Below are 23,481 nucleotides of genomic sequence, written 5' to 3' on the forward strand. Positions count from 1 at the left end.
TACAGTAAGTACAGCTCTATCAGGCCAGTAAGTTTTAACTGGAGCTGGCTGCGGTCAGGCCATCCTCTCTGACAGTGTGACATGACCTCCGAGCAAACACTGTCTTCCTGCAGTCGCTCTCTCAGTTGTGCCATGTATGTTGAGCTGGCGGGCATGTTATTGATGATTTCATCCACATAGATGTTTGTGTCTTCCATTAAGTCGTTGTCTGTCAGTTTTGAACTTGAGTTTTGACTGACAGGTGAGCGTGAGAGAGTGTCGGCTGTAAACAGCTCTTTGCCAGGTGTGTGTGAGATTGTGTAACTGTACCTCATGAGTCTGAGTCGAAACCGCTGGATCCTGGGAGGAAGCTCAGTTAGTGCCTGGTGACCTAGCAGGCTGACAAGTGGCTTGTGGTCAGTTTCCATGGCAAAATGTTTCCCAATTAGGAAGTCTCTAAAACGCTCGCACCCCCATGTCAATCCTAGCGCCTCCTTCTCCACCTGGGCGTACCTCTGTTCTGTCTCTGTCATAGAGCGCGATGCGTACGCGACTGGTTTCCACTGCTCTCCCTCCTTCTGTAGGAGGACCGCACCCAGTCCGTAGGAAGAGGCATCCGCAGACAGTTTCAGCTCTTTGTTGGGGTCGTAAAGTGTCAGCACTGGAGGTGATGTGAGATCATTTTTCAGCTGGTCAAACGCTTTCTGTTGTGCACAGCCCCAGACCCACTGATACTTCTTTGAGAGAAGGTCTCTCAGCGGCTTGTCCTTTTCAGCTAGATCTGGAATGTATTTTCCCAGCTGGTTTAACATTCCCAGGAAACTGCGAACCTCTCCTGTGTTGGACGGCTCTCTCATGGACATGACAGCCTTTACCTTGTCTGGGTCTGGCTGCACACCGTCAGCTGACAGAATATGACCTAGGAACTTGACTTCACGTTTGCTTAGCTCACACTTCTCCATGTTTAGTGTGACCCCGGCGTCTTGGAGCTTGTTGACGACAGTGTGTAGTCTGATGTCGTGCTGCTGTTGATCTCTCCCCCAGATGAGGACATCATCCATGTGACATACAACCCCCTGCAGCCCGTCGATAATCATTGACATGCGCCGCTGAAAATGTTCTGGGGCTGACGCTATGCCGAAGGGCAGTCTGTTAAAGTAAAAGCGCCCAAAGGGAGTTATGAACGTTGTGTACAGTACCGATTCGGGGGACAATGGAACCTGTCAAAATCCTCTGTTGGCATCTAACTTGCTGAAGATCTGGGCTCCTGCCAGAGATCCAATTGTCTGCTCAACTGAAGGCATTATGTATTTCTCTCTGCGAACTGCTTCGTTGAGGCGGGTGAGGTCGACGCAGATGCGCACTGAGCCAGTCTTTGTAGGCACCTGAACACCAGTCGGTCGGCTCTTCAACTCTGGAGATGACCCCAATGTCCTCCCTTTTTTTGAGCTCCTCTTTCACTTTGTGGAGTAGAGGGATGGGGACCCGGCCAGGGAATAGGGAATAGCGTCTGGCCTGAGTTTAATAGTGTATGGCTGCATCATACCTAAACCCTGACACAACTTTGGGTAGGACTCTTCCATCTCTGACTTCTCTATGCTGTCTGCCCTGTAGACTAGTTTAAGCTTTACACTTGCTGGTCTGCTTAACAAGGCTACGCTTAAGTCATTGACAACGTAAACATCCTCCTGTATCACCTGCTCTCTTTTGCATAGTGACTCTCTGTATCTGCCTAAAACAGATAGAAGCATGCGACCTGGGCCAAATAGTGGTCTGTCAGGCTTAGCTAACTGTGTGTTGCTGTCAGCAATGGCATAGTAGGTCTGGGCTGGAATAACTGAGACATCAGCTCCTGTGTCTATCTTAAACCTGACCTTATGGTCCCTTATAGTCAAATCAGCATACCATGGGTCTAAACCTGCATCTACTGAGCCTAGGAACAAGGGAGTGTCATCATCATCATAGCAACTTTCTGTTTCTACAGCATGTACTGCTTTGGTAGATTTACATACTTTACTGTAATGACCTCGCTTTCCACATGCATGACATGTCACCTCTCTGGCTGGGCACTGTGCATTTGCATGACCAGGGGACTTTCCACATCTGTAGCATGACTGGCGATCAGATGATGGCTGTGGTTTTGTTGATGGGTGCATTGGTTGATGAGGGGACTTTGGGGTGAATGGGTATTGTCTTCTTCCTTTTGTTACTGCATCAATGTCCATTCTACCCCCTCCTCTGAGGTCTGTTTGCTGCCTTTTAATCACTTCGGACTGTCTGGCCATATTGACTGCTTTTTCAAGCGTCAAATCCTTGTCTAACTGCATCCTCTCAGCTAGACTGGTGTCTCTCAACCCCACTACAAGCCGGTCTCTTATTAACTCGTCGCGGAGTGCTCCGTATTTGCAGTTTTCTGCTAGGGCATACAATGCAGTAATGAAAGCGTCTACAGCCTCGTTTGGTTGCTGCACTCTCTGATTGAATCTTGCCCTCTCATATATCACATTCTTTCTAGGCACAAAGTACATTTCAAGTGTGGCTTTTATAATGGATTTCTTTTCTTCACATTCATCTTCAACCTTAATATTTTATTTAATGCCCAAGGCCAACTGCCTTTTTTTTTACTCCCCAGTATTATAAACACTTTCTGTGAGTGTCCAGTTTTCTATAAATCTTTTACTTTAACTTTATTTGTACCCTTCATTCCATCTTCATGTTCTTGTAATTTATTCTTTAGGTTCTTGATTTTTAATTTACTCAAAAAAAAACCTTAGGAAATCCGAACATTTCCATCCATATATTTAATTTAGACAGACTGTCTTCACCATATTTTGCTCGCATGACATCAATAATCGGACCCTCAGGAGAATGTACAAATCCCCTACCCTGCTTTGCTCCCATAACAAAGTCTTTAAGTGTTACCAAAACACTCCGTGTTACCAAAACACTATTTTTTCATCCGTCGATGATCCAGATATCCCAAATATCCTACTTCGAGCAGTCCCTCTCATAAATGTCATGTCGAGTTTAATTACGTTTAACTTTAAACAATTTAGACTCTGTACATCTCACCGAGTATTGAAAGCCCTTTGAGTTTGTTGGATCTCGTGAAGTCAATCAGTTCCACCCCGGCGCTGGTCCTCTCGTCCCGTACGGTTTCTGTCGAGGTAGAGGAGGATCCGAGGATCCTGGAGCGCGCACCCACCAGCGTCCGGAGGTGTCTCCAATCTAACTTGCAGAGATCCTGCCGACAACGCCATTTGTTATGGAAATCTAGGACCCAACACGGCTGGAGAGTACAAGTCAAAGTGATCAAAACAAATAAATGATGAATCGAGCAGAGCTGTCTTTTGGTTATTTATTTGAAGCTTCAAATACATAGGATACAATAATAAAATAGACACAGGTCTGACAGAGCATAGAATAGTCTGCCAGAGTGTGCGTAGTACAATGAAAAAGCAGAGGTTATATAGAAAAAGAGTGGGAATGTTATAAATCTTGTGTTCACACGGTCACATTGTTATTAGACATCTTCTGGCCTTGAGCGGTAGATAGCATAACGGTTCTCAGAGCAGTGAGTGACTGTGTATGAGTCTCCCAGTAGCTGTGGCCTTGAAGCGCTTGGGAATAAACCCAAAGTAGAGAAGAAGAAGAAGAAGAAAACAGCACGTGACATTTATGAGAAGCATTTGGTTTAAGCATATAAGGATATAATAAAAATGTCCACTACAGTTCTCACAGCTGTGGGGCCACGTCCCTTTAATTAGTTCACTCTCTGCAGCTAGTGGCCCTCAAAAGGAAATCGAGACTGGCTCCCTCTTGAGTTGCTATAGTATCTTTTTAGTGGCCCAATGGTTTTGCAATTACATTAAACCCTAAATTATAAAGTTATGAGTTTAACCCTTAATACAGTTACACCTACTCAATAAAGCTCTTAGTATTCTACAAATGTTTAAATCAAAGTTAACCCTAGCAGTCAGTTAGTTCAGTTTTAAGGTTTCAGTCAAATTACTTGTCCCAAGTTTCTGCCTGACAGATACTGTAGCGGTTTTGAGATTTAAAATCACAATTTCAGTCAGATCAACTACAGAGTATTTATACAGAGTACACACACTGAAACAGAGAAGTCTAAAAACAGAATGTTACTCACACAATTCTAGAAGTCACCAGTTGTTATCCTGTCAAAATCGAGTTGCACACATATCCAGGTCGGCTGGGAACATCTGAGTCAGCTGGCGAGGCACATCCATGTGGACCACGCGGAGTGGATGGATGGATTAGCCTCTGCAGCAGGTGGTTCATCTGCAGGGAGTGGACCATCTGGATCAGCTGAAGTGGATGGACCAGATGGAGACTGTTTTGCCAGGGTTAGATCTCATCCACCCATCAAGAGCTCGGTTGTATAGGGTCTTACTATTCTTGTAGTACTACTGCCTTATTAGGCCCATATTGAGCAGAGCATATTAAGACCAAAACTCACAACAACTTCCTTACTTGCAACAAATAAGCACTAATTAAGATAATATACTGCTAATATGCATGTTAATTAACAACTAGTTGATGGTTAATTTGTGTACCTTAATATAAATTAAGTAGTATAGTTTAAAGAGCAGTTTATTCTCAACATTTTAGAAATAATTACGTTTTTTATTTTGATTCTATTTCAGAAAATTATGAAAAAGACAAAAAGCGTGATACTATTAAATATTGACCATCAGGAATAAATAAAACATTAAATTGTGACACAGCTACAACTGAATATTTCTAATTGTGAAATGACTCACCATCTAAACATTGTCGAAATGCAGAAATCATTCATTAATAGAATACCTGTTCGTTAAATCGTCACGCAACCTGTGCAGTATTAGTCTTATTTACCAGTCACATGCTCACTACTTCTCAAACTCATTTGAGAGTTGTATCTGTTCACTAAGGAGTCATAATAGAGAAGAAAACCACTGTGGTAACACAGTGGAGGTATTAATTTATTAAAATAGCCATAGCGTTGGTTAATTATTCCTTTAACAGCAACAATCTATAAACAAATTATAAAGAAAAACAAAGAAGTAAATGGTAGCAAATATTTGACCACCATGAGCAAAGGAAACAAGTTCAAGTTAAATTAGGGTAAAAATATGCTCTCAAGCAACTGGTTTGTAAAGCGTAGTATGATCATGTTGTGAAATTAAGGCAATCATCTTGTACAGTCTTGTCTAAGAAGTCCTCAGGCCAAAATAGCAATGGCATTCTGTGCACAAGTATTTGACAGAATATGAATCATGTTCATCCTACGCGCCTGGTTAGATGGAGATAGTTCTCCAGGGGTTTGTTTCAATACGTTTGTGGATGATTGAAGGGCTGCCGTTAGCAACAGTTGGCTGTGAAACAGATTCACAGACACCTTATCTCTCCCACGTGTCTCCTTCTTTCGTTTCTTTATTTGCTACCAGTTAAACCCACATTCTGCCCGAAGGTGTTTCCTATGCCAACGTTCTCATTTGAGACTTGCAGAATGTTCCCCTTAAAGACTGATTCTCTGTCTGTTACTTTAGATGAAAATAAGGAGCCACTCCCCAAGCCCCTTTGCAAGATATTTGGTTTAAAAGAACACAATGGTGCTCTAGTGCAGTGGTTCTCAAACTTTTTTCAATCATGTACCCCATTTGAAAAATAAATTCAGCCAAGTACCCCCTGATCAGCGCAAAAACAATTTGTTAAGGAAAAAATGTCTATATAAAGAGGCACAGCGCTGCACCATCAGTGTCTGATTTATGAAAACAACAACCTTGTAACTGAGAAACACTTAAATGCTACATTTCAAATGTTTACAATCCATCACTAAATTCATGGCAAACCAATTTTAACATCATGCAATAACACTGAGACGACATTAGTTGCATTGAACTGATCTTTTTAATAAGTTGTACATAATGTAGTGAAACATGGGCTTGTGCTTCACTGAGGGTCTTTGTCATTCTGATTGTCATTTCTGGCAAACTGCAGTTATTACACTTCGCGTTTTGAAATATGTGTAACTCTGTTAATATAAAACCCACACTGCTCAAACTTCCTTACTTTTCCTAAAATTGGTATATTTATTTTGGGGCGTGGGGAATGAAGAGAAAAAGATATGAGCATTTTATGAGCATGGGATTTTGACTCCTCATAAAAACATTATGCATAATGCTGCGCTATACTTTGCGGCCACATGCTGTTGCCAAGCAACGCTTATTGTTTAGGTCCTTTTGATAAGCAGGCAGTCATATAATTAGCTAGAACTAGCTAGATCTGGCTAATGGTTACACAAGCCAAAAAAATCGTTCTGACATCATAAAGTGGCCAAAATCTGATCAGCTCATTTTCAGACAGGTTTTTATATAAATGGATCAGGACAAAAAGAGAGAATCCTTTTTCCTGAAACTTTCAGAATCTGGTACACATGGTTATGTATAAAAGACATGAAAAAGTGGATTTTGCATAATAGGTGACCTTTTAATGTTGTTAACTCCAGCCTCTCTCCATGTACAGCCTTGCCTCCAGCTTTCTCCATTACGCCACCCGAGGCGCACCCCCACGCCCCGCGGCTGCTCCGCTGTGTGTTCCTGAATCGAGCTAACGTCACCTGCCACTGGGAGGCCGGAGACAACCACACGACTCAGTACACTCTGCAAGTTCAACTGGTCTTTATGTGAGCAAAACATTCCTTAAATATGTTGGAAGTCATGCTCAGCTTTTTGTTATAAAATGTTTGTTTTTATTGTCTGGGCGATACGGTTGTTTTCTTTTTGTGTAGTCAATGTGTGACTTTAATGGGATAGGATTATTCAGTCAGACAAATGTCAACCAGGAGAGACTGGTTTTCTGATGAAAGATTATTTATTGAGATGATATAAATATTATTTTACGACCCCATTGTGATATCATGTATCTGGGTAGAATAGAAATAATTTGTTCTTGAACTGGGATTTGCCCTGTATGCCATAGCACAGGATTTTATTTTATATTAAACCCATCACACCTTTGTTCCCTGTGTGGAAGCATTTGCATATTTTGTTTCAACACGCATTTGGTCCGCATTGTCCTTTCAGGTGGTGTTCTGTAATTTGCACATTGCCAAATTACAACTGTAGCCCGAAACCGACAATGTGTTTGTCTGTCTCTCAATTATTTTCCCAAATGTGTCAGCAACACACTTTTCATCCTACCCCTCTAACCTTTCTTAATTTTTTTTATGACCTATCATTTAGTTATGTTTTTTCTAAAGAGTGTTTAATTAATTATCATCAGTAACATGTGCGACAGTGGATGCAGATACCACAGAAAAAATGTCAAACAAATTACATTTCTTAACATTTTACTTGATAAACCGCTTCCATTTTACATTTCTACAGCCTGTCGAGATTAAACGTCTTAAACGATTGTTTTTTAAACTGAGTTGCTGGTAAACAGGAAACACATATCTGATAGTGTCTCAGCCTTTGATATCAGACAGGATCTGTCTATGCTGTACTTGGAAATCCTTTCCACTAAATTAATCTGATTGCTTCATGGTATTGTACCCTAAAAGCCCAACTCACCTATCACCTATTATGCAGATAGCTTAACTATACTCTTCCTTCCAACCTGTACCTTCTAACCCAACATTTATTTTTCTGCCTGCAGTTCGAACCCAACACAGGGCATCCTCTCGTCAGACTGTACAACAGATTCCTTCCTCCGGCTGTAAGACTCCTCAACTCATCCTCCGTATTCCTGCTTAATATTAGTTTTTTGTTGTTTAGCATCATGGACTAAAACTTAAAGGGGCCATATTAAGCTTTGGGGGGGGGAGGGGTCCCCTTTTCTGTAGTGTGTTGGTGTGTCAACGTTCTTTCCAGTGGGAGTTTCTCCCTTTCTAAAATAATTAATGAATTAATAAATACAATTCAGGTCTTTAGTTTGCTCTCAATAGTATGAACCCCCTCTGCCGCCCTCAGTTCTCTTGGGAGGCTGTTCCACATTCAGGCGCCGTAATAATTCCTTACGAGGGTCTTTGTTTTTAACTTGAGGCATGATTAAAGCCAGCACCAGAAGACCTGAGGGCTCTATAGGGTTCATAAGAAAAGCAAATTTGATTTAATTTGTGTCAGCATTTTAGCTTGTTATTATTCTGTCTGTTACATGCCAAGGCCTCAGTTTATAATCTGCTTTGAATCTCACATTGGTGTGACTGTTGGTATGCTGCACTGAGATGATAAGAATCACACAGCGTCCACATCAACTCTTAGGCTGCAGTCGGATAGTTTAAAAATCAGCTCCTAAGTTCTAACCCTATCTCCTATTCCTTGACCTCTGAGTGAAACGTCACGGGGTTAAGGGATAGTGGATAGGAGAATTCAAAAGGACTTAGGAGAAGAGACTGCGGTACTTTAGAGAATCCGAATGCACTTTCACTATCAGACGTGTTTATGATGCGCCAGCGGACGTCATTTTGTGCGTCTGCTGCTGTGGGGGAACTATGGAAACTACAGTTTTCTATAGCGGACTACAACATGGATGTTTAATAAGAACGAGGGACTACTGTGAACTCATCTAGAGACTCTGCACGTGCTCTGATGCTGCTGCTTTGCTTTATGAACGTGGACAACAGAGAAACATATTCTTCAGGACCAAAGTTGGAATTGAAATAAAAAAGGAAAGTGAAACTTATGCTCGTCCCCCTCTCCCTCCGGTCCACATTAATACCAATGATCCCAATACGTATGATTGTATGAACTAAAGATCTTAAAATCAATACAGATGTATTTATTATAAACATTAGTCCTTAACATCTATCACTGTGTATATCACCATTCAAACATCTTTTAAAAGTTGAACAAACCCCACACAGCTCAGTGAAGACTGAAATGTTGACTTTATTTGATCATTTCAGTAAAAACTAACGTTCATATTTCTCTTTTTGATTATAATACTGATGAACGTTCAAAACAAAGCACTTTGGCAACTTACCACCTATGTTTTTAAAATGCTTAATAAGCACCGTAACTTTCATGATATCATTTCTCGGTCATAATCGGTTGTTTCCGTGAACGGCCGACTGTTGAGTGACGGCAAATGCTGCGGCTGCAATGCATTGTGGGGCAGAATTTTCGCTTCTCCTGTCAGTTAGGGAGGTCTAGTGGTTCCTAAGCTAAAGGAGGTTATAAAGGAAGTTTGAAACCTCCTTTCCTTTCATTCTCATCATTCTAGAGAATTCGAACGGCACTTATCATGGCTGCCACTGAGGGACTTCCGGGTCATTTCACTCCTTTAGGAAGGTTCCTAAGCTAAATGGACTATTCGACTTCAGCCTTAGCTTTTTTTTGGGTGCCAAAGTGAATGTTGCAACATTTCAGATGGTATTAAGTGGGAGACGTGTGTGTGAGCAGTATTGTGATGTGTGCAAGGTAATGTGTGTGTGTGACTGACAGGGCTTGTGGTTTTGTGCCTGTTTGTGTGTCTGCTTGTTGACTTGAGGACTCGGATGAACCTTGTTTTTAAATGCTTCTGTTTGTGTTAATGGGTATGTATTTCTATATTTATGTGCATTTGGGGAAGCACAGACCACCAAACAGCTCTGACAAAAAGTTCACCTGCATCACGCCTAACACCCGCTGCACGGCGGCATTAGAAAGTACTGACGTGAGGAACTGCTTCTGCATCAGCATCACAGCACACGGCCCCAAACATAACATCACGTCCCGACCCCGCTGTCAGTCAGGCAGGACTGAAGGTGAGGCCCTTGTACTTCTTTCTACTAACTATGCTATTTTTCCTCTTTTCCATCTCACTGATTTCTCCCTTTCTTTCTCAGTGATGTTGCCTCCAGCGGATTTGACAAGCACAAAGTCAGTCGGCGGGAGTCCTCGGTGTCTGACTGTAACCTGGAAACGCACCTTTTCTGTGTTTCCTGTGGCTGCCTCTGAAATCAAAGCGGGAAAACTGAACTCCCAGATAGAGTTCAACTTCACAGCACAGGGGCAGGTCTGACACTCCCAAATACACACAAAACAAAATGACACTTGCATAAAGGAACACATTCAGCCATAAAGTTAAGGGGCAGGGTGTAGATTTTTTTCAGAAATGGAAACATGTTGCTCAAAGTCGAGACCAAATGTACAATATCTAGATCCCATGGCAGAGTGTGGGAGAGAAACTCAGCCTTTGCAGAACATTTACATGCACAAAACCCTATATAACACGGTGAGCCTCTCCGCTCACACAGGGTTCAATGAGGGACGGAAAGAGCAGGGGTTGGGTGTAACACAGGGGTTTATTGTTAAACATACACAAAACATGTTGCCCGTGCGGGATCCTAGGATCCAGCCTACTGCAAGACAGACCAGGGTTGCGGTCGGATAATCCAAAAATCAGCTCCTAAGTTCTAACCCTATCGTCTATTCCTTGACCTCTGAGTGAAACGTCACGTGGTTAAGGGATAGTGGATAGGAGAATTCTAAAGGATTTAGGAGAAGAGACTGCGGTACTTTAGATAATCTGACTGCACTTTCACTATCCGACGTGTTTATGATGCGCCAGCGGACGTCAAGAATGTGCGTCTGCTGCTGTGGGGAAACTTGTGGGGCAGCATTTTCTCCTCTCCTTTCGTCGAGGGAGGTCCAGTGGTTCCTAAGCTAAAGGAGGTTATAAAGGAAGTTTGAAACCTCCTTTCCTATCATCTAGAGAATTTGAACAGCACTTATCATGGCTGCCACTGAGGGACTTCCGGGTCATTTCACTCCGTTAGGAAGGTTCCTAAGCTAAATGCACTATTCGACTTCAGCCCAGAACCAGGTTACCACATGCTTTTATTCAGTGACTGATTACCTGATTCTGATCAGCTGTCTGGCCTCCGAGCCGAGCCACTCCCTTCACTCCAGCAGCCGGCTTCCTAACCACACCCCGCTGCCACAAACACACTACAGGAAAGGGAAACCCCCAACAAATAACAATAGGGCCCCTTTAAATATTTTGGGATAGATCTAAAGGATGTCCCAAACAATCTAAGACACTGGGACAAAATGTAAAAACCTGTTAGGCTTCCTTGCCTGGTTAGTTAAAACCCTGTTAAGCTGTCTTATTAATAAAGTTAAGTAGTCCATTACTTTGAGGTTATAAATGCCACAGCATTAAGTCCAATTGTACTCCACAGAGGACATCCTGGGCTTTTCAAACATATGACATATGTGGGGGTGTGGCTTTGAAAAAGATAATTTCATTCTCCTCTGAGGAGGAGGACATGGGGATTTGCTAACTTTTTATTTCCCCCATTTTACACAACACAAATGGAGTCCACTATGGGCCAAAACTAACACTTAGGTTTCTGTAGGGTTCATGGCAGATGGATGCAGTAAAACATACGTCAAGTGCCTCAAGTGTCAGATGTATCTCTGCATTTCAAAAAAGGATGGAGTACTACAAATGAGGGCTCAATATTTGTTGCATTGAGTTGTTGTGCTCTAATGTTGTCTAAATGTACTTGTATGTTAATGTTGTTTGTATACTATGCTTCACATAACTAACACCCGATGTCCTCTACAAAGGACACACAATAAAACAAAAATATAAAAACATTTTTTTAGTTGTTGTTAGTTATTATGTTTCTACCTCCCTAAAGACTTGTGTGATAAAATAAAAAAGGAAATTTGAAACCTTTTTCTTTCTGGGTCTCAGGAGGCTAAACAGATCCATGATCATGTCCAAAATGTGACGGTGACAAGTGACAGCTTCTGTTCTGAAGTTTGTCTCTTCAGGCCGGACACTTTGTACAACATCCGGCTCCGTCATCGCTTCAGGGGCCCAGAGAGTCCCTGGAGCCTGTGGAGCAACACCTGCCTGGGGAGGACAGGAGAGGACGGTGAGGGGAAACTGACTTTACAAAATGGTGTACCGTGTGTTGAAACTCTTTATCGCTATAGCTCCTACTCTATAAGAAAGCCAGTAGAGGATTACGATGAAATAGTTAGTGTTGAAACTACAGCTATGCTTGCAGCTCTGCGGTTAAAGGCTAATTATGTACTCAATGGCTGATGGTAATGTCATGTTTCTCAGGTATTTGGCCATAAAACCAGTTTGACAAATGGAAAATCTGCCCAGATATAATGGCAGGAAAGTAAATTCATGGATGTAACTTACTTATTAATACAAAATTATATCGGCTACATTTTAAAGTATTTTTAACCTTACTAAAATCCAAGTAAGGTTGGATGCCACAAATGTTTTAACTACTATCCAAATGTAGTATTTTGGCATTCCATCTTTCCTCGTTGATGCTGTCTTTTTAATAGCTTTTTACGTGAAGTGTGAATACTAAGTCCTCTTTAATCTGTCCCAAAAAGACATTCCCCATGAAGCCACAAATGTCACATCCTGTCGATGCTACGTTTAGGACTTATCCTCTGGACACCATGACTGTCTAGAAAAGTCTGTGCCAAGCCATTCAGTGAATGTTGACACTAGAGGAAGTCCTCACATCATCAATATGCATAGTCATACCAGTTTGTCATCTATTTTCTGTGGAACTGCAGGGTGGGGTTCAGAACAATTCCAAAATCATATCTGAACTTGTCTGAAGTTGTTGTTATCTCTTGACACGTTCTACTGTACCTTATATTCCCCTTCTTCCATTTACCAGCTCCATCTGCAGCACCAGCCTTCTGGAGACAAGTGAGACAGACAGACAGGAGGCTCATCACACTGCTCTGGAAGGTGTGTGTGTGTGTGTGTGTGTGTGTGTGTGTGTGTGTGTGTGTGTGTGTGTGTGTGTGTGTGTGTGTGTGTGTGTGTGTGTGTGTGTGTGTGTGTGTGTGTGTGTGTGTGTGTGTGTGTGTGTGTGTGTGTGTGTGTGTGTGTGTGTGTGTGTGTGTGTGTGTGTGTGTGTGTGTGTGTGTGTGTGTGTGTGTGTGTGTGTGTGTGTGTGTGTGTGTGTGTGTGTGTGTGTGTGTGTGTGTGTGTGTGTGTGTGTGTGTGTGTGTGTGTGTGTGTGTGTGTGTGTGTGTGTGTGTGTGTGTGTGTGTGTGTGTGTGGACTCCTTTCATTGCCTTGAGCTTTAGCGTTTTACGTTTTAATAACTTTCGGATCTGATTAGTTTTTAATCACCATCACTACATCTCCGCAATGCCAGCCCCTAATTTGTTTTCAATCTGAAACTATCTTTTTATTGCGTTTATAGTCTGATTCAACCAAACTGAAATAGCTGGAGAAAGAGGGAATTTAATTTCATACAATCTCTGTTTTATATATAAGGATATTCTGATTAAACCTCCATCATCTCCCAGCTGCTCACATGTTCTTCTTGCTTGTTGTTTTCTCTCATGGTTTACAGCCATTGCCTCACCCTCTAGCAAATGGCAGAGTCCTTTTCTACAACGTGACGTGTCAGACAGAGGGCTCTCACGTCCTGAATGATCACGGGAGCTGCAGAGATTTGTACCTTACGAGTACTTCCTGTAGCTTGCTCCTTCCTGCTGGACGGTGCTCCTGCGCCCTGGCGGCCTCCACCTCGGCAGGGGCCTCGCCTAAAGCCCGGATATGGCTCAGTGGAGCCTCTGAAACAGGTGGGGTCGCACTATATCAACCATGGGTCAGAAATCAAGGTGTAGACATGGATACTTCATCACCTGAGACTCTTAACACTCTTGTTGACACTTTGGTAAAATGTATTAGTAAATGGACTGCCTTTTTTATATAGCGCTATTTCAGTCTTTACAACCCCTCAAAGTGCTTTTATTAAAGGTCACCTATTATGCGAAATCCACTTTTTCATGTCTTGTATACATCAACACCTGTCCCCTCTGTGGAAAGAGATTCTGAAAGTTTCAGGAAAAAAGATTCTCTCACTTTTTGTCCTGATCCATTTCTATAAAAACCTGTCTGAAAATGAGCTGATCAGATTTTGGCCACTTTATGATGTCATAACGATGTATTGGCTTCTGTAACCATTAGCCAATCACCAACCAAGGTAACCCCCCCCCACCTTATCACCTGAATCTCCTCTAGAGCACCATTGTGTTATTTTTAACCAAATATATCCCAGAGGGGCGTGGGGAGGGGCTCCTTATTTTCATCTAAAGTAACAGACAGAGAATCAGCACTTTGGAAACAGGGCTGAAACAGAGGATTATGGGATGCTACAATGATCTGTGTGGTATTTGGAGCCAAACACTTCAGAGACATGTTTGTATACAGTGGAGCAAAAAAGTATTTAGTCAGCCACCAATTGTGCAAGTTAAAAAGATGAGAGAGGCCTGTAATTTTCCTCCTAGCTACACTTCAACTATGAGAGACAGAATGGGGGGAAAGAATCCAGGAAATCACATTGTAGGATTTCTAATTAATTAATTGGTAAATTCCTCGGTAAAATAAGTATTTGGTCACCTACAAACTCCACTATGGCCAAGACCAAAGAGCTGTCAAAGGACACCAGAAACAAAATTGTAGACCTGCACCAGGCTGGGAAGACTGAATCTGCAATTGGTAAGCAGCTTGGTGTGAAGAAATCAACTGTGGGAGCAATTATTAGAAAATGGAAGACATACTGTATATCTGAGACCTATAATATATTGATGAAAAACAGTATAATATGGGACCTTTAAGTCAGGATTCACCTATTTACATTGGGTTATGTATTTAGTCCAAGAATACATCGACATGCTGATTATAGTGGCCACAAGAATACTTTGATACATTTAAATAGGTATGTTTGCTTCAAGATGGGAGTCAAAAGGAAGAAAATCCATTACAAAATCCCATAAAAAGTATTTTTTCCACTTTGTCACCAGAACAGTTTCAGTGCTACTTTGCATAGATGTCCAAGTCTCTAGAACTCTACTGGAAAGATGCATAATTTCTTCCATTGGGATTAATAGAAAAAATACTGAAATCAGAATAGGAAACCTCTTAATGTTCATTTTTTACAGTTTATAATGCCTTTTTCATTTTCTTTCTTATTTCTCTTCAGATCCAGCAGCCCCGAGCCAATTCACTGTAAGTCCCCTAAATGACAGTGGATTGGATGTTCGTTGGACGGCTCCAGTGGGGTCCATGAATGGCTTTGTGTTGGAGTGGTTTGCAGTCAGAGAGAAAAACAGCAGCGCCCTACACTGGGAACTGCTGAATCGCTCCTGTACACAGCGGGTCATCACAGGTAATCCAACAATACCTCCAACAGCTAAATGAGTAAAACATGACGCGCCTTTATTTAGACTTTTTGGAGGGATACATCTTAGAATCTATGATTGCCAACTGATTATTTATTTCCTCTCTGTGTTGCTTTAGAGGGAGTGAAGCCCTTGGAGTGTTACGCTGTCTCTGTCAGAGCGCTGTATGGGGAACGAGGGGCGGGACAGAACAGGACCGCTCACGTTTATACTCGTCAAGGAGGTACGTGGTCTACAGGAAACTATTTGTATCTCATTCCAAGCTGGACAAATCGATTCAGACCAGGACAGCACCATTTCCTTTGAAGGTGAAGGTACATAGGAACTGGGTTGGGTCTGATTATCATGATACAAAAGTGATGTAACCGGATTACTTTCTGTTACTTTTTTACGATTACCTCAGAATCAGAAATACTTTATTGGTCCCACAGCAGGGACATTTACAGTGTTATAGCAAAAGTTGAATTGCAGGTTAAAAAACAAAGAGACATGAAATAATAAAAGAGTAAGCACTGTAAGCATACCTGTACCGACTACCAAGGGAAAGGTCAGATAATTTATATGAATGTATTCATGTATAATTTTCCAAGACTTAGAAGGAAAGGGTTAATGTATGTGAATGTGAGCAATAACGTGTAGATTCGAGTGAACTGTAACTGAGGCGGGTGTGATTTGTATGTACATCTCCATTTATGTTATATATTTGTGGAATAAATAAAAAGTTATTAAAAAAAGTAAGCACACATTAGTAATTCAATAAAAGGCCAAAATACATTTCGGATCTCCTGCTAAATTATGAACCACCCAGAACTGTCCGGTCTTCTGGGACGGAGAACTGAACACGGAGAAGCAGCGTTCAGTTATTATGCTCCAAATATCTGGAACTACCAGAAACCTGCAGGTCCGCTGCAACTTTTACTATTTTTAAATCCAGGCTGAAGACTTTTCTTTTTGCCGCTGCTTTTAATTGAACTAATCCTATCTTACACTGCACTGTAACTTTTATTCATGTATTTTATACCTGTGTTTTTCACGTGTTGTGTTTATCTTTGCTTTTGAATGACTGTTTTTATAATGGGTTTCAGCTGCACGATTTCTTAACGTCTTTGGAAAGCACTTTGAATTGCCTTGTGTTGAAAGGTGCTATAATAATAATAAACTTGCCTTGCCTTAATGTTGTGCAAGTTTATGAGGTGATTCAATAAGAGCTCGACATCTGTTGATACTTTATCTAATGGTCCCAGTCACGAATTGTTTGATTCAATAAGAACATCTGCGAGATGTCAAACATGACAATTTAACTTCAGAGGAAGATAACAAAAACAAGGAACAATTGGTTTCAACTTAATTCCAGCTGGGGTTTAACTTTAATTGTATTGGTTTCCGCCTCTGCTGCAATTGTCATCACAATGATAACATCACAAAGATCTTGTTTGTTAGAAAATAATAAAACTGTTGTTTGATTGTAAGCCGATATTGTCAGATCAGACAATATCCTCACAGCCGGTTGATGCAATACCATACAGAGTTGGGAGGGTAACTTACAAAATGTAATCATTTACAATTATTAGTTACCTGTGTAAAAATGTAATCAGTACCCTGATCTGAGGATCACAATATAAAAGTAATGTAACCTGATTACTTCTGTTACTTTTGGATTAGCTGAATATCAAATGCAATGCAAGTGAATGCCAAAGGGAAAGAAATATCAAGTGTATGTAAGAAGAGAAGAATCTCAATTTAAAAACCTGCCTTTCATTAAGCATAATTAGGTAGTGGTCTATAAACAATCCCAAAAATAAACCAGTCAAACTGTAAGGGACAGTTACCTTTTTTTGTAACCTGATTATCCCTCTACATGTAATCTGTTACTCCCCAAGCCTGTAACCACATCAGTTGTTGCCAGAGGTGGAAGAAGTACTCAGATCTTGTACTTGAGTAAAAGTAGAAGTTCCAGAGCGTAGGAATACTCTGTTACAAGTACAAGTCCTGCATTCAAAGTCTTACTCAGTTAAAAGACAGTATTATCATCAAAATATACTTAAAGTAGCAAAAGTAAAAGTAGTCATTATGCAGAATGTCCCATTTCAGATGAATACATATTGTATATTTTGATTATAATTATTGATGTATTGATGTGTTTATCAAAGCTGGTAAAGGTGCAGCTAGTTTTAATTACTTTGTATACTGCAGAGTAGCTTGTGAACTTACTCCAGGTGGAACTCTTAATTTTTGAGTTGATTATATTTCACATTTGTAATCCAAATCTGCAAAGTACATGATTTACCTCTGAATTGTAGTAGAGTAGAAATACAAAGTAGCACAACATTGAACTACTCAAGTAAAGTACAAGTACCTGAAAATTGTACTTAAGTAAATGTACTTAGTTACTTTACAGACAGGGATCCAGTCTTATTCTCACTACATTGAGATTGTTCATGTTGTTCTTGTATTAATGTCTAAATGTGTGCATATGTATAGATGTATCGGTTGATTGTGTATATATATAGGTATATACATATTTTGTATATATCTTTGTTATTGTATTCGGGATTGTGGGAAACGATATTTCGATCTCTCTGTCATTACACACAAACTGAAAGATTGACAAGACTTTCACTGACTTTGACGTGTCCTGTGTCTCTTGTCCGTCTCTGTAGTGCCCTCAGCTGGTCCTAAAGTGTCGGTACAGAAGATCTCCGGCAGCAAAGTGGATCTCACGTGGATCCCTGTTCCTGTGGAGCTGCTCCACGGTTTCCTCCACAACTTCACAATCTTCTACACCACACCAGACCACTCAACTGAGAGTGAGTGACACACACACATTTAAAGTTAACGTAGGCCTGCACTTTACACGCGTATGAATACAGTTGAGTGTAAAAGAAACGCTTTACTCTAACAGGCCTGTTGAAAGGGTTTGTGAGTAGGATGATGACACACTCAATGGCTCATTTTTGTCTGTGATCTTATTTCTTTACACTTCAATTGTAGTTCTTTGGGATTAAGTATGTAGTTTGTGTCCTTTCCATTTGCAGTTCGATAGATCACCATTAAGTTGACTGTTAACACATGTGTATTGTTATGTTTGTGATGCATTCAGTGCATCATTTTAATCCTATATAATACATCTCCCATTATTCTCAATACTAATCTCAATCTAATATCCAATTTCCACCTTTAAGAATAGAAAGAAAAACAACATAAACACAACCATAGAAACAGAAATCAGTTACAGATTATATAACACATGTTTCACACAATGATATAGACTACATGCAACCAGTCAAATGTTTTAAGATTATAGATATTATTTTTATTTTTGTGTCCTTGTGAGGGTAATTGAACACTTTGTTTATACATATCAAATTGTACTTGTTCATTATCTTTCGTCACATGCTCTTTCTTTTCTTTTTAAATCAGGAGTGACTGTGCCTGGTCAGGCTCTCGGGTACACTCTGGAGGATCTGTCACCGGGGAACTACGACATCTTCATGCAGGCCAACACCGACGCTGGAGCCGGAGCAGCTGGACCCAAAGCTAGAGTACTCATTGGTGATTACCACACACACACACACACGCACGCACACGCACACGCACAAAATCACTATCCTCAAAATAAGAGAACACACATTGCTACTGTATATCTTTACCTGTGTGTGTTTGTGTGTGAAGGCTCAGAGGAAGTCTCCATAGTGCTCTATGCCATCCTGTCTCTCATCCTGACTTCACTGGCGCTGGTGCTGATGGCCTGCCTGGCCCAGAGCAAGAAGTAAGATCTCAAGACAAACACATTCCCAGAGGTGGGAAGTAATGGAGTACAAATACTTTGTTGCTGTACTTAAGTACATTTTTCTGGTATCAGTACTTTACTCTACTACTTATTTTTCTGACGACTTTTTACTTTTACTTCTTACATTTTCAAAACAGTCTCGTTACTTTAGTTTTAATCTGTGTTTGGTGGCGTGATTATTATTATTAGTCATTGCGTTCCTTTTGATTTTAACATGATCCGTGTATCCATCACTTCCTGGTCTTCTGTAAAGAAGAGGGACCAATGAAAACGTTGTAATTTTGCCGTTGTTCAGCATCGAAACATTCATTAGCTAATAATGACATGATTGTTCTATTAATATAAAGGGAGGTCAGGTACTCTTTAAAACAGTTGGTAGTTATGGGTACTTTTTACTTGACTACATTTCAAAGCCCATACTTCTACTTGAGTAAAGAAGTTTAGTCAGTACTTCTACTTTTACAAGAGTATTTTTAAACACGAGTATCTGTACTTCTACTTGAGTAAAGGATGTGCGTACTCTGCACATTCCTACTCTAAGTTCAGTGTCACACTTTTACTGGTTGGCCTACTTTGAATATTTGTTCATAATTTCCGGTAATTATTTTGTTCATTCTGTAATGTTTATCCTAACAAATAACCTTGCAGGGTGAAACAGAAGCTGTGTCGAGACATCCCCAACCCTTCCAAAAGCAGCTTGGCCCGCTGGAGCCCCAAAATTCATTTGGAGGTAAACTATAAAGTTGAAACCCTCTCCTATCAACTGTCTGCTAAATCCTAACACACTGTCAATGGTGGACTTTTACTCTAGACATTTACCCAGAAACATTTTCGAGGAACTTGTACTATACTTAATAATAATAATGCAGTTTATTTATAGAAGTGCCTTTCAAGGCTCTCAAGGTCGCCGAGCGAAATACAAAAACACAAAACGATACACCAGCAGAAAAACAGGACAATATAACCAATAAGAACAGAGTGTCATGTGATCAGGGTGGATATGCCAGTGGGAAAAGATATGTTTTGAGACGTGATTTGAAATGGAGAGAGATTTCTGTAATGCAATTTCAAGTTAGTTATAGTTTGACATCAGGATTTTTACTTGTAGCAGAGTATTTCTACACTGTGGAATAGCTCATTTACATAAGTATAATATTAGTACTTTGTCCACTGATGCATACTGTAGGCCCACACATTAAGAACTGCTTACCCAGCACACTGACATAGTTGGAGACTAGTTGTCCAACAAAGTGGATCATTTAGCAGCTGAGGGGCCACATATTTCACTCAGAATTTGGTAGAGACCAAAACACGAGGTAAAACAGAGTGCAAGTCACTAGATGGCCAGAAGCACATTTCGAAATGAATAATAATCTTTTCTCTGCAAGTACTGGATGTGTAAATATGCAAACATGTTTGCAATATCAACTTAAAAGGTACGATAATAAATTTAAAAAAACTGTAATTGTGTGTCACTTGTTTGTGCTGCTCCCTGCTTATTGCAGGTTTAACGAGCAGAAAGTTAAAAACTGTTAACCCCCAAAAAGATCCTTTTGTCTCTTCACCTCAGAGTATTAAGCGGCCTACGATGGCGGAAAAAGCTGAAATCTTATACTCTGAAGTTATTTTGCTGGATGAATGTGAGCTGCAGAGCCCGGCCACAGATCAGGACCTCGACTATCAAAAAAGTCTCCAAACGTATTTCTGTCACCGCAACTCTTCGCTGCCAGTTTCAGGAGCTCCGACACCTGAAAACACCAGAAAATCGGAGAATGACCCAACTAGAGCCAGGACGACCTCTGACACTGATATATCCTTCATCTACGCCAAAGTCGTCTTCCCTGAGATGCTCCAAAGTATCCCTTCACCCCTCACGTCCCCCACATATCTCCAATCCGACACCTGGCAGCACAGCTCTGTCAGCGTTACTGACGTTAAGCGGCAGCTAGGTGGAGACAGTGAACCGTCTGTGAGTTCCAGGAGATCTGAGTCCCCTCCATACCAAACAGATGAGCTGAAAAACGTCCCTCTTTTCCTGAAATACATCAGAGCCCTGTCTCCTCTCAATCCTCCTCAGGGCACAGCACCCAGACACCCTTCTTCTCAAAGTCTGTATAAGTCTGTCCCCTCGCTCCAGGCCTGCCCTCATCTCGATGACATTTTGAGTGTGTCGGGAGTGTGTCGGGATCACCTTCCTCCCACTCTTTTTGTCGATTTCTCCTACCTCCCTGCAGTGGGACCCATCTCCCCTGCTGTTTGATTTAATTAAAGGGAAATACAACTTTAATTTTTTGATCACAGTGTCAATTGATAATATGTACAACCCCATTGACTTCTTATAAAACATTTCTTTGCATTGAGAGTGAATCAACATTTTTAAATGCTCAGTATTATGAATGTAGAAATAACTGAGAAGACTGGATTTTGGATTAGTTTTTCAAGTCAAATAAGGGAGCCAAGTATTGTGATTTTTTTGTATCCACCCTCCCCAATGTAAAGTAATGGTGTACATTTATTGCAAACATACTCCTGCTTTCTTGACAAATAATAGGTTCCACAGGTAAAAAATGTAGTATGAACTGTGAAACAAAGACATTTGTAAAAACAATCATTTGTGGTACTATAGGGATTTTTTTATTTACCTTTGGACAGAGGCTTCTGTAAATACTGTTTACACTGATGTTTGAGAAGGCCTGTTTTAACTTTTCGTGCTAGTATGCAGCTAAACCCAATAGGACCCACCGTGACACAGGTGTCACATGACATTTAAATGTTCTGGAAAGTTCCTCATACAGCTTTAGCCTTGTTTATATCTGATGAATTCTCTAAGTGACACACAGTCCGGTGGGTCATGGGCCAGGTCATGTGATTTTGTGTTCCCTTAACAACATGTCCAAGATGTCCATGGCCCTTTCTCATTTCTCTAACTCCCCTCCTCGACTCCTATCCTCGAGACTTAGTCCCGCCCACAGGAGATGCGAGCGGAGGAGCCGAGGAAGGGAGCCGAGGAGAGAGGAGGGGAAGCAGCAGGCGGTTAGAGAAATGAGAACTCCTCTCCTCTGAGCGGACATTTTAAAGAGACGTCAATTAATGATGACAGGAGGCACAGCAGCCTCTGTCTGATGGACAGATGTGTTCATGACCACTTATATATTTACACACACACACGTATATATTTATATGAATATATACAATTTCAGAATCAAACGGAGCACTCTCATAATAGCGTAACACTATCAGAGACTGGATATATCCCCCCCTCCCCTCTCTGGTCGCTACAATGAGGGAAATAAATTACGGGCCAAAAGTTTTATTTACAAGTTTTAAAAGTAAGCAGAGGACACCAAACCAACTGAGACCTGTCCGTCTGCCTACACACTGTACAACACACACACCTACACACTGTACAACACACACACCTACACACTGTACCACACACACCTACAGCTCCTAACGCATAATCAGGCTACAGCCGTTGTGTATTTTATTATGTGAAGCACTAAATGGTGTTAAAAAATATCGACTCTTTGTTTGTAGATATCTACTAAACTAAAGCAAATAAAGAGAGTAGGCCTGTTATACTGAGTGATATATATTTTACACACTGCTCTGCTTTCTGCACGGACCTCACAGCTGTTCTCTCTGGAAACATCGTGTCGCGATGAGAGCAGTTAATTAAATAATATCCAGGGGATGCATGCAGAGCTGTCATTGGCTGAGATAAGTCCGGCCGTGCGTCACGCCTCTTTGAAACATCTCTGTTCCCGGAAATGCATCCACGAAGGAGCCGTGGAGGACCCATCAGTATATCCTCGGTTATAGCTCCTCCAGAGAACCTCCTCGATGCTCGGTCCTCGAAGTGCATTTAGAGAAATTAGATTTCCTTGAACATGGCACGCTAAAATTCATTTCCGGGTCACTACCGGAGGACCGAGGAGTCGAGGAGGGGGATTTGATGAAATGAGAAAGGGCCCCTGTTTCAGATGTACACATGTGACAGAACTAGCTACATTTCAAAAGCTTTTTCTTTTTCTTGCTAAAGGTAAAATTCAAGCCATTTAAGAATTAATTTAAAATGCTTACATAACATGTCCTTTATTACATTTAACCTGTTGTGGAAACATTTCTTGATCAAATTGATATGAAACAAATGAGATAAATATCGCTGTGACACTGGTGTCACATCGGGACTTTAACCCTAAACTTTCACAGTAAACCCAAAGTGACACATATGCACAATTAGAAATATGATTATGATCTGCTCAGTTAATTTAGCTGATTCAATTATATATAGTTAATATATTCTTTATTCTTCAATTCAAAGAATGTTCAAACAAATTTGAAACCAAAAAATCATCCTCATTAATTAAGTTATAAAGAAGAGTTACTTTACCATTAAAGCCCAATGTTACTTATATGTCACTTTTCAGATATTTTACACTACGGGGGGTTACTTGTCAGAAATGTGTTCTATGTGGTCTATTTAGTCTAAATTATGTTCCCCTTAATTTCCCCAAAAGTAAAAATGAGTCTGGG

The 23,481-nt window shown here is 40.9% G+C and overlaps 1 protein-coding gene across 2 annotated transcripts in view; it reads left to right on the forward strand.

Annotated features, from left to right (window-relative positions):
- Positions 1–21,524, forward strand: part of LOC117467437 (interleukin-6 receptor subunit beta-like) — a 28,628-nt gene extending 7,104 nt beyond the window's left edge. Inside the window, exons 3-16 of one of the 2 annotated variants that reach the window (XM_034111057.1) lie at positions 6,508–6,667; positions 7,642–7,701; positions 9,561–9,730; positions 9,812–9,981; positions 11,671–11,854; positions 12,632–12,705; positions 13,322–13,553; positions 14,957–15,142; positions 15,274–15,378; positions 17,816–17,962; positions 18,576–18,707; positions 18,828–18,924; positions 19,594–19,675; positions 20,493–21,524. In XM_034111057.1, coding sequence (XP_033966948.1) covers positions 6,508–6,667; positions 7,642–7,701; positions 9,561–9,730; positions 9,812–9,981; positions 11,671–11,854; positions 12,632–12,705; positions 13,322–13,553; positions 14,957–15,142; positions 15,274–15,378; positions 17,816–17,962; positions 18,576–18,707; positions 18,828–18,924; positions 19,594–19,675; positions 20,493–20,894 — 2,201 coding nt within the window. In that variant the 3' untranslated portion in view covers positions 20,895–21,524. The remainder of the gene's footprint in view (positions 1–6,507; positions 6,668–7,641; positions 7,702–9,560; positions 9,731–9,811; positions 9,982–11,670; positions 11,855–12,631; positions 12,706–13,321; positions 13,554–14,956; positions 15,143–15,273; positions 15,379–17,815; positions 17,963–18,575; positions 18,708–18,827; positions 18,925–19,593; positions 19,676–20,492) is intronic. The other variant, XM_034111059.1, reaches the window with a different exon arrangement.
- The last annotated feature ends 1,957 nt before the right edge of the window (positions 21,525–23,481 follow it).

The sequence above is a fragment of the Pseudochaenichthys georgianus genome, chromosome 22, assembly GCF_902827115.2.
Source record: "Pseudochaenichthys georgianus chromosome 22, fPseGeo1.2, whole genome shotgun sequence".
NCBI classification, from domain to species: domain Eukaryota; kingdom Metazoa; phylum Chordata; class Actinopteri; order Perciformes; family Channichthyidae; genus Pseudochaenichthys; species Pseudochaenichthys georgianus.